This window comes from Manis javanica, chromosome 11 (assembly GCF_040802235.1).
Source record: "Manis javanica isolate MJ-LG chromosome 11, MJ_LKY, whole genome shotgun sequence".
Taxonomy (NCBI): domain Eukaryota; kingdom Metazoa; phylum Chordata; class Mammalia; order Pholidota; family Manidae; genus Manis; species Manis javanica.
The window spans coordinates 91,814,906-91,826,101 of NC_133166.1; the positions used below are offsets into that span (position 1 = coordinate 91,814,906).

At 45.6% G+C, this 11,196-nt stretch overlaps 1 protein-coding gene across 2 annotated transcripts in view; it reads right to left on the bottom strand.

Moving 5' to 3' along the window:
* Nucleotides 1-9,398, bottom strand: part of COLGALT2 (collagen beta(1-O)galactosyltransferase 2) — a 95,538-nt gene extending 86,140 nt beyond the window's left edge. The window contains exon 1 of one of the 2 annotated variants that reach the window (XM_073216887.1): nucleotides 9,254-9,398. Coding sequence is in view for 1 of the 2 variants with exons in the window: in XM_037021120.2 (XP_036877015.2) it covers nucleotides 8,805-9,067 (263 nt within the window). In the remaining variant the exon portion in view is untranslated. Of the gene's footprint in view, nucleotides 1-8,804 lie in introns of both variants that reach the window. The other variant, XM_037021120.2, reaches the window with a different exon arrangement.
* Nucleotides 9,399-11,196: the final 1,798 nt, after the last annotated feature.

Consider the following 11,196-nt stretch of genomic DNA (forward strand, 5'->3'; position numbering starts at 1 on the left):
TGAAAACCCCCTGGCCTGTACTTCAGATGCACACACTGCCTTCAGTCCTTCCATGAGGCCCCCCATTCCTCACAGGGTCTTCTGAGGGCTCTTCTCTTACAGTTCTCATACCGAGTGATGCATCCAAACCCTTGTGTTCATGTTTAAGATATAGATTTCTGGGCCTCTCCCATTGACCATCTGATTGAATGTAACTGATTATGGGGCTCAGAAATCTATGTAACCAATAAATGTCCTAGGCATTGTGAAGCTGGCCCCTGAACAGTATTTAGGAACCACTAGTTGGAGCCCAGCCAGCCTCAAGTCAGAAGGCTGGCAGCACAGTGGTGGCCATGTCCACTCATGGCCAATGAACTTGATCAACGCAGATGAGTCACTTTTAGACCACCTCAACTACTAATTTCACCATGCTTACCTGGATTTATCCACAGAGACAATCTGTGATGAATAAGTAAAAGGAGGTACATAACTTTTTTTAGTTCATTGCTTTAGAAATTCACAGCTTATCTCACAGAAAAGAATTTTCTAGGATAGACATTAATGTGCCCAGTAAAATCTTGGATGAAGGGAAGGCAGAAAGGAGATTTCTATTTTTAAAAATATTTTAGTATGCTGGCTGTTTCAAGCCTTATGCACCAACTCCACAAAATCTATTTGAAAACAAGACACGGTCTGACTGTCTGAATGCCCTTCCATCCACCCCGCTTCTAGCAGAGGGACTGCAGTAACGAGGGAGCTGCATATCAGGTTATTGCTCAGTGAGGTGGTGATGACAAGAAAAATCCTGATTCTACTTGGCAGCAACTTTCCTCTATCTTGGCAGGTCTAAACCATAATCACTGTGGTGTATGGGGCTGGGACAGATTAGGGGACTGGCTGGAAACCAAGAAACTAAAAAGCAGTCCAGCAGTCCAGCAAGTGACTCCACATTGGGAATGCCACAGTCCCATGTCCACAACCACATTTCTCAAAGGTTGTCCAGGAATTTAAGTTCCCCTGTTAGTCTCCAGCAAATTCTGCCTTTCCCAAGACCCTGAAAAGCAGCAATTTCTCTCTTAATATGACTTTTAGCAAGAATGTAAATCAACATACAACCTTAGACTCTGTTTTCTAGAATAATCTCTTGTCTTGTGAGAATAGGAAGCTTGGATAGCCCATTGCCCTCCCCACCTCCAAAATATATAGGATTATTCTCTAAAAGAAAAGGGGTGAGCAAGAAAGAGTCCTACTTTCCTATTGACTAAAATGTAGGCACTTGTAGCTACCTCCATGGTTTTCTGCAGCTGGACAGCTGTCTTAGTCTGTTCAGGCCGCCATAACAAAGAACCACAGACTGCGTAGCTTATAAACAACAGAAATTCACTTCTCACAGCTCTGGATGCTAGAACTATAAGGTCAGAGTGCCAGCATGCTCAGGGTCTGGGGAGGGAGCTCTTTCAGATTGTAGACTTCTTGCTGTATCTTCACACAGAGGTAAAGGTGAGCTCTCTGGAGCCTCTCTCTGTATGGCACTAATCCATTCATGAGAGCACCACCCTCATGACTTAAGGGCCTCTCAAAGGCCCCACCACCGTGTACCATCACCTTTGAGAGTTGGGATTTCAACATATGAATTTGGGAGGTGATATAAATATTCAAACCCCAGCAACAGCCAAAATGGGGAAAGCTTTATTTCAAGAACCTCCTCTTTGCAACCTGACATGTCTATGAAGTGATTCAGCCTAGAAGGTAAAGAATTTTTCCAGTACAGCCAATTTATCATTTCAAGTAGGTACTCAGGAGAAGGCTTCATCAGCAGTGGTCTGGCCCCAAACTCAGGCTTCTGCCACATTCTTAGGGACATACAGCCCAGGGTCATTATTTAACATTATTTTTTATGTTTCTGAAATGCACATGTTCAAAGAGGTCTTGAAATATTAATCAGACAATGCTGGGGTGGGGAGTTATTTTGCACAATGTTTGCAGAGGAACAAAATCTCATCAACTAAACCGGCAAGTCAAGGACAGGGCTCAGCTTGCAGAAGTTGATAAACAACTAAAATAATAACAATTGTTGCCTCAAATAAATGTAACGTGTTACAAAGTTATGTTTAGCCATGGCAGGATGTCATGAAGCTATTACTGGAAGCCTAAGCCTGAAATGATTTCTGTAAAGTGGTCTTAGAGAAAAAGAAATGCCCTCTAGGCAAATCTAAAGGTTTAATTCATGCAGTCTTGGCTAATACCACCAACTCCAAGCACTGCATTTTCATGGATCTGAATGGCAGTGAATTAATTACAGCCCTTCTATTTATATTCTGCGTGACTTTTCAGTTATTACCTATAAGGAGATTCTTTTTCACTTTTATGGATGTTAACAGAGCTTTCCTACCAGAGGAATGGAGTGCTGAGGGGGAAGTAATACGATCTGATCCTTTTACTACTAGGTCACTCGCTGGCAGTTTGCCAAGCCTGCTGGTTCTAGAAAGCAGTTACTGCTTGAGCCCTGGGGCTCCTGAGGAGGGAGTAAGGATCACCACGGGAATGCCTACAGGGCCAGCAAACCACCTCAAAGAGTCAGCCAGGAGCACACAGGTGGGTCTGATGGGATGTGACTGCCTGGACAAAGTCCAGGGCACAGCCATACTCAGCCCCAACATCCGTGGCTGTATGCAAATGCAGACCTCGCAGGACAGGTGCTGTTTACAAAGGTGTGTTCAGTTTGTCAAAAGTCACCCAGTTATACATTCGGATATATGCACTTTGGGGATGTATATTAGACTTCATAAAAAAATTATTTTAAATGGACTTAGGGCCAGATTCTCTAGGGACCAGAGACACAAGGACAAGACAGCAAGATGTTGTAATCAGGGAGGGGTTCAGAGTCACCACTTGAACAGGTATTCTGTGAAACTGGGTTTTACTGTGCCACCAGTGCTCGGGTACAGGTGGGCTGGTAGAGTTAAAAACCTGGGATAGAGAGATTGCCTTGGAAACATGACATTACACAAAGTAGGTATATAAACACTCATATTTGTATTAATACTAAAAGGATGTATGTATATTCCCAGAAAATTTCTAAAAGAATACATAAGAAACTGTTAACACTGTTTGCCTCTAGCAGGTGGTGTGGAATAGAAGGGAGATTTACTTTTTATCTTATTCCTACTCGTGATGCTTACATTTTTATTATGGGAGTATATTGCTGTTTCAGTTAAAAAAGTCAGAAGAGCAAATTCTTAAAATAATTAAATCACTATTAAATAAATCTACAAGACCTCTGCAGGATTTAAAATTTTTTAATTTTTCAGCAATTTTTGATATGCTTACAACCTAAGTGCCATGAAATGAACAAGTCACTCCTGTGAGAACAAAAATGTCAAGACATAGACAATACACGCATTTTGTGATTTCTGATGAATAATAGCTATGATTGAAACACATATAGTGAAACCTCTTCATAATATGGTAATAGGGGAGTAGGATTAACAACTAAACCATCAGCTAATCATTTTCCCGCAGACTTGAGCTCTACTGAATATTGTTACGTATTTGAAGAAATGTACAGAAACAAGCCTTATAATAGTCCTACTCTAGGCCCCATGTAAGTCTTATAATGGTCCTACTATACTGTGCCGTAGACTTGAAGACAGTTCCACACAGTGATATGACCCATGTGTCCATGTAAGTGCTGGAAAAAGGACCCAGGCCCAACCAGCAGCCTTTTTGGTTACAAAGCTTTCATTGTCCATTCCCATGACTGCTAGAGACAGTCCAGTGGGGAGAGAGTTGATAGTTCTCTCCCACCATTTGGAAGAAAATTGAGTTTAAGGGCCAACCAAATCTAAGATCACTAATTAAAAAGGCTAAATGCTTTTTAATTCATTAAAAACATGCTCTGTTTTACCAGTAGGAACCCAAAATGCCACCATGCCTATGAGTAGCAGTGCCTTATTCATTTGCCACTAACAATACTTGCTAAATATCTTTCTGTTGCTATGTGGCTGTGATCATAGTAAACAATCTGCATATTTATGCATGTTTTACCAGTAGGAACCCAAAATGCCACCATGCCTATGAGTAGCAGTGCCTTATTCATTTGCCACTAACAATACTTGCTAAATATCTTTCTGTTGCTATGTGTCTGTGATCATAGTAAACAATCTGCATATTTATGCATAACCCACATATGTAGTCTCATTCTGTTCCTATAAAATCTATCATAGAGTTCAGTAACCAGAAAGTGCCTAAGCTAAGTGATGAAATTGCCAAGACAGCGGAAGGGAACCCCTGAGTCTCCTGTCATTCAGGCAGAAGGGACTATTCTTGTTTGAAAGAAACACTGGCACTCTTATCTTCCTAAGCTGGGTCAACCGACAAAAGCAAAAACTAGAACTAAGCAGTCCTTTCTTGATCTTATACAAATTGTCTGATTCAGTGTGCGACGTTAGCTGCCTGGGTCACTGGGTCACATCCTGGCTGCACCACAAGCAGGCCTTGTGACCTCAGGTGAGCTAGTTAAATTCTCTGTGCTTCAGTTTCTTCCTGTGTAAAGTTAAAAGAGTAATGGCACCTGTAGCCTAGGGCTATTATCGGGGGTAAATCAGTTACCACACCAGTGTTTAGGACAGTACCTCCAAAATGTTAGTTTTCATTGTACTGGTAATTTTTTGTTGGAAGAAAGGAGATAAACAGACTTCATTGGGGACATACTTCTTAAATCTTCATTTAAGTAAAGAAAGGTAAAGGAGATGGAACAAAAAGGAAAAGATGGATATGGAAATAGCATTTATTGTCTATTTAGCAACATTTATGTAAAAGATATTGTCCATTCATTATCTCAGTTGCTTGTTAAAATAACTCTTTAAGGTAGTGCTATGATTAGTCATTTGTAGATGAAGAAGCTAGGTTTAGAGGCTTAGAGGTCCACAATCACACAGGAGACCTGAACCCTCACATATCTGACTGTCAGCTTGCATACTCACTTCTAGTACCAAAGCACCAGGCTGGGAAAAAATAAGGAAAAGAAGGTGGAACAGTGAGGAAAACAGACTAACTGAAAGAAGAGGACCAATGAATCATCTACCTCCTATCAATCAGGAGCTGAAACTTCTATGCATAGGGGTAATGTAAACATTTAGTGTCAAGATTGCAATGATAAAATGTGACATCATTCACCACAAGGGCTGAAAACTGTCATTAATAGTAGTTGGAAACATTTTATAAACCCACTAATATTAGAGAATCTAGTTAAACCATTCACCAAAATGCTACTGGCTGAGCATCAAGAGGTGGAGAGAAATCCAAGCTAATCCCCAAATGCTGCGCAGATAAACTAGTGTACAAAATGTCAGGATCAGCATCCTAGAACAGGCAGAAGCTCAACATGGTTTATGTTTACATCAACAGAAACCCATCTCTTTACTTAGAAAGCCATACAGCAGCAACCAGCACAGTATATTACTTTCCAAAATCCTACCGAATGAAGTGCCCGAATCATTCTGTAATAACACAGCAGTCCCTACCTTGGGACTGATGCACAGACTCTGAATTCCAGCTGTCTTTGCACAGGCAACAGCAGGCTCTCCAAAAGGCAAACTTAATGTATCTTTTGGGTCAAATGTTTTCCTTTTGCCCTCCTCCATTTTTCATTATCACAGTACTTGGCACTGCTCCCCTTAACCATAGGTTTGAGAAGGGGAATGAGGCAGCCTTCCCTCTCTGCTAAGGCCACTGTTCGCAGCTCTGCTGAAGTGCACCGTCACCACGTCACAATGCCAAACAGTTCCCTTCAGCACAGCACAGCAAATCCCCTTAACTCGGTGCAGGTTTTAATTAGAACACCTGAGTATCTTATTTCCTTATCAGAGAGTTGTATTATTTGAAGGCAAACAATTCCTTTTGAGATCAGATAGGTAAAGGAGCAAGTTTTCATTTTTGCTGGGACAAAGTATCTTTCTTTAATTCAGTGAATGCAAATACACTTGCTGACTGTTGGACTGCACTCATTCTCCACAGGCAAAAGTTTCTAGGATGATTTGTTGGTGGTACTCGGTGCAGATCTGGTGCTGCAATTTTGGTGAGAAAAAAAATCACATCCCTAGGAAGTCTGAAGGTGATCAATGAGCCAAGCCTCTCATTTACTCATTGAGGAAGAAGTCTTAGCAGATGCTCCTCCAGCCATTGTTGGAGGTAAGCGGATGAACAAGGAGAGTGAGCCTGCAGAGTTACGGAAATAGAATTCAGTGGAAGCTTGCAGCCCAGACTCTATGCTCGACGCAGTTCTGTTTTGTAAAGTTCTGGGTAGCTCGTGGCCATTTTAAACATCAGCGTGTGCTGGCTTTGCTGAGGGGATACTAGTCAGCTTTCCATCTCAGGATGTTGAGTAGTGTTTGAGAGTAATGAACCAGAGGTAGACAATAGGCAGAAGTCCTTCAAAGCTGTAGCAATCCTAAATAAATGTACTGTTGAGTAAGTCAGTTACTTTAGACACAATGTCTTCTACAAAATGGAGAAAATTTAAATTCTTTACAGAATGGTAGTAAGGGTCAAATGACATAAACATAATTGATGAAAGAACGTTGAAAGCTTTTAAGGACTATTTAAAAACTGACATTTTGATTACTATTACCTAATAAGTGATATGAGATTTCTAAGCCAAAACTCAAAAAAGAGTCTTTAGTAACCAATTCAGGTCTTACCCAAGGCCTTACCCAAACCTTAGGGTTTGTTTGTTTGTTTTTTTGTTTGTTTGTTTCTAACACTAGCCATAAAGGGCAAGGTAAGGTTACAAGGACCATGAGCAAGGGTAAGGGGAAATAGATCTCAAAGGTCTGTGCAAAACTGGACTATTACCCACATAAATAGAACAGCAACATCCATAGACTCTGAAACATCCAAGGGACTTAGGATATACAATCATTGCTGGTTGATTCTGATAATATCACAATATCTATGGAATTCAAAAGCCAGAAATAATTTTTGAAATTGTTTATTCCAATTCCCTCATTTTACTTATGAGAAAACTGATGTCTAGGATCCTAAGCAACTGGCCCCAAACCACACAAACAACTCAAGTCTCCTAACTTGTAGCTGATGAGTTTATGCGTTTAGCTTCCATGTGTTCCCATCACTACGTTTTTGGAGTAGTCCTTAGGGACAAACTTGGGTTCAAATTCCAGTTTTGCTATGTATTAATTCTGTGACTTTACGTGAACTGTTTAACTGATCCAAGTCTCAGTTTCTTGTTTATAAGATAAGGATCATCTCTCTTTAGAAAGTTTACTACGATAAAAGAGGTAATGTCTGTACACCATGGAGCAAACCCCTGTGCCTGGTATGTGCTTTACCCCTCCTGTCCCATAGTAACTTTTGCAATGTTCATTAAAACTAAACAGTGCATAAAGACCAAGCCCATATCCTAAAACTGGGAACTGCCATTTGTGAAATTTTCTTTTGGTATTGAAGTGGTTAAACAAATCCTTCCTTCTGGTTGAAAACCTGGCTGCACCAACATTCTCACTTCCCACATAGCATGCCCTTCTCCGTGGCCGCCATCACGTATAGCAGGGCATATAGTAAAGCAGTGTATAGCACAGTGGGGCACTATATCTTCTCATGTTTGCTTTCTCACCTCAGCGCCTTTCCCACCAGGTATTAGGCTGCCAATTCCAGCCACTGCTTTATCCTTCCTTCTCTCTTATTGCCCAACCGCAGCTCTAAGGATGTGTCTGGTCCGCGGACAACTTTAACAACCTAGGATAGAAACTGTTCCAGAGTGACCTGGGCTCTGTCTCCCTCGGGGAAGCGAGGTACCTGGCTGCCCATCTCCCCTGGCCAGCAGTGCCTGCCTCCTCCTACACAGGCCCCTCGGCTGCTCACCTGGCCTGCTGATATCTGCATTTTTTTTAAGGTGCAGGACTGGACCGAGTTCTAAAGTTAGGGTGGGCAGCCACCCCCACTGATGTCCTGGCCCTCCCTGCAGCAAACACAAGGACCAGGCCTGGGTTTCTATCCTAAGGGCAACAAAACTTGGCTGTTTGCCTTCTCGTCTGAGTCCCTAGCACGCAGTACCTCGGGGCGCCCCGCGCGGTTTTCATCTTAGGCGAGGAAGGCGCGCCAGGATGGTGCACATTCAGGGATAGCCTGGAGCGCTCGAGAGGGGCAGCGCCCACCGCGGTGGCTTAGTTGGGAAGCCTCAAACTCTGGGTCCGGGTCCCCTCTTCCTCCGTCCCCCGGGAGGACCAGGAGCCACTTTTCTAACCTCTGACGCGGGAGCAGGAGCGGATACTGGGAAGGAAGGCGGCGCGCTCTCGGCCACCCCAGCCGTTCCCGAGCCCCCTTGCCGGCCGCAGCCGCAGTTACGTTCCCTGTCGCGTCTGGAGCAATGAGCGGCGACAACCCTGTTCCCTCACTGCAGGGCTAGAGGGATGAGGAGGGAAAAGAGGACCCCTCGAGAGCTGAAAGAGGGGGACGCTAGCACTCTTGAGAGGGTGCCCCAGGCCCTGGTCGGGGAGGGGGACGAGCCACCCGACGGGCGCTCAGGGCAGGCTGGTATCCCCATCGGCCCCGGCGGGCGCCCTCACCCCGCGCTTCCTCCCCCGCCCGACCGCCCCACCGGCCCTGGGGCAGCGCGGGCGGCCTGAGGGCGTGCGCGCCCCGCGTTCCCCGAGGGGTGCCCGCGCCCGGAGCCGCAGCCTCCGGGGCTCGGGGCGCCGGCGGCGGAGGGACGCCCCCGCCCGGGACCCGCGCCGGCAGCCAGGGCAGTGCGCGCTGCGGGTCGCCCCTCGGCAGGCCCCCGCCCGCTCCCGCCCCTGCCCGCTCACCAGATGGCCATCCTGGGCTTGGGGTAGTCCAGCCGCTCCAGGCAGCCGAGGAAGTGGGGCAGCGAGTGCGCGGCGTTGCGGGCGAGCACCGCCACGAGCACCGTGGGTCTCTGCAGGGGCGACTCGGGGAAAAGCAGCGCCTCCGCCTCGGCGCCCTCCGTGTCCGGCTCGGCGGCAAAGCGCGCCCGGCAGCCGCCGCGCAGCAGAGCCCAGGACAGGAGCAGCAGCGGCCAGGCGAAGGTGGCGGCGCGGCGCGCAGCCATGTTCAAGGCCGTGGCGGGCGGCGGGAGGACCTGCCCGAGGGCGTCCGGGGCCGCCGCGAGGGGTGGGCAGGCGTCGCGGCTCGCCCGGGCTGCTGGCGCGCGCACGCTGGCACCGACTGGGGCCGCCCGAGACCCTCCCGCCGCCGCTGCACCGCCCGGGCCCGGGCGCGGGAGCGCACCGCGTACCTGCCGCCGCCGGGGCTCGGCTCGCAGACAGTCGTGTCTGTGGGGCTGTTTGTCCTGTCCAGCGGAAAGTTCCTCTAGTCCAGGCTCAGCTTGTACAGCTGAGGTCTGTGGCTTTCCCCAGAGCTGTGAGGTGTGGCCCTGTCTGCCAATGGGCGTGTGAGCGTATGTGTGTGTGTGTACATAACGGTACAACTCCAAAATTCATTCTGCTTTTGCAAACCGCAGCGTAAGGTCCTTCACTGTGACGCAATGTACCCAGTTTTTCATAATGTAACTATTGACTAAATGGGTAGACTTTTAAAATGGAAGTCACCCAACTATTCATTATTATGCTAAACGATTTTTTAACTTCCACAAAGGCAGAATGCTTACATTTCCTTAAGCACTCAATTTCTTCTGAGGTCCATTCTTGACCAGTGGGCAGACCCCCAATAACACCACTTTGGAAGACTCAGAGAATTTTAGAGCCAGATAAACCTTGGAGATGAAAGGAAAGTCCCTTGTGGGACACTGCTCTGAAGCCTCATTCTACCCTCCATCCCAGGGCCCTGACAAATGGGTGTAAAAGAGATTCTCTTGATGGTTTTCTCTTTTCTTAGTGACCCAAACAAAGGACAATAGAGAGAAGGAAAACCAATTCATGTTGGAGGAGATGAGATGTAAGGAATAAGAGAAGGGGTGAAGGGCAACACAATTAGTAGGTACAATGGAATTGCTAGAGTACTGCCAAAGGAATTTACTCTTGAACATTACATGGGAAAGCTAGTAATGAAATCTGGAGTTTCCTTTTTGTGGAATTGCATAGTCTGTTGATCTATCTATGCATGGGATGGATTGGTACAACTGCCCATTCATGACCACTAACCCCAACTTGCCCTCAGCCCTATTCCACAGTCTTTTCACTTCTTGTATCTATCCTTCTCTGCAACTGTTAGAAGCCTTCATCACTCTTTTTCTACCCCCTCACTTTCTCAGAGTATCACCTCGCTATTGAACTCCCTCAACATCGCTGTCTCCAATTACTACCCCTACCAATGCATTCCTTATTTGCAGGTGCTAATTCATAACGAAGCCTTTGATCCCATCCTCTCCCTTTTAGTCCATGAGTTTTTCCATCATTTATCTTCACTCTACCAAATCTTCAACTGGTTCCTCTCTATCAGCTCCTTTCCCTCAAGCTAAAAACTTGGTCAGTCTTCTCCTATCCTTAAAAAAAAAAAAAGTTTTTTAATGCTGTGCCTCTTTCTAGCAATCTCACCCTCTCCCACCCTTGGCCAGGCTCCTTGAAAGAGGAGTCTAAATTTGCATTCTCCATTTCTTCACTTCCCATCCCTCCTACTACAGTGAGAGTTTTCCTATTTCTTTACTGAGACTGATCTGGCAAATCCACAGATGACCTCCATACTGGAAGATTCAGTGAACTTGAGTTCTCACCTTCCTGGAGCTCTGTTACCTAATCTATCCTCTGATACTACTTGTGTGTGAGCCCCTTCATGGCGTGCTACTATTCTAGCTCCATGTGATCTCCTGGGATGACTGCAACCTCCAAATCTATTTTTCCTGCACTAACTTCTTCTCTAATATTCATACGTTCACATACAAAACGCTGCAGACATTTCTTTCTCTCCCATCCTCCTTCAAAAACTGCCCTCACTCTTAAGGGCCTCACAGTTATGTAGGGAAGGCTGAGAGTTAAACATCTGTGAGAGGTGTCATGACAGAAATACATACCAGCTACAGTGGAGGCACAGAGAAAGATAGGATCACTAAGCAGAGAACATGTTGATGGAGGGATGCTTAGAAAGGTTTTGTAGAGATAATATCCATGTTGTTCTGTCTTTTTTCCCTTTCTTGGCTTATATTCCACTCATCTATCAAGGCTAGGATCCCCATTCCTCAGCAAAACTTAATTTAGTATTTATCATTTTATTACCTTTCTGCAA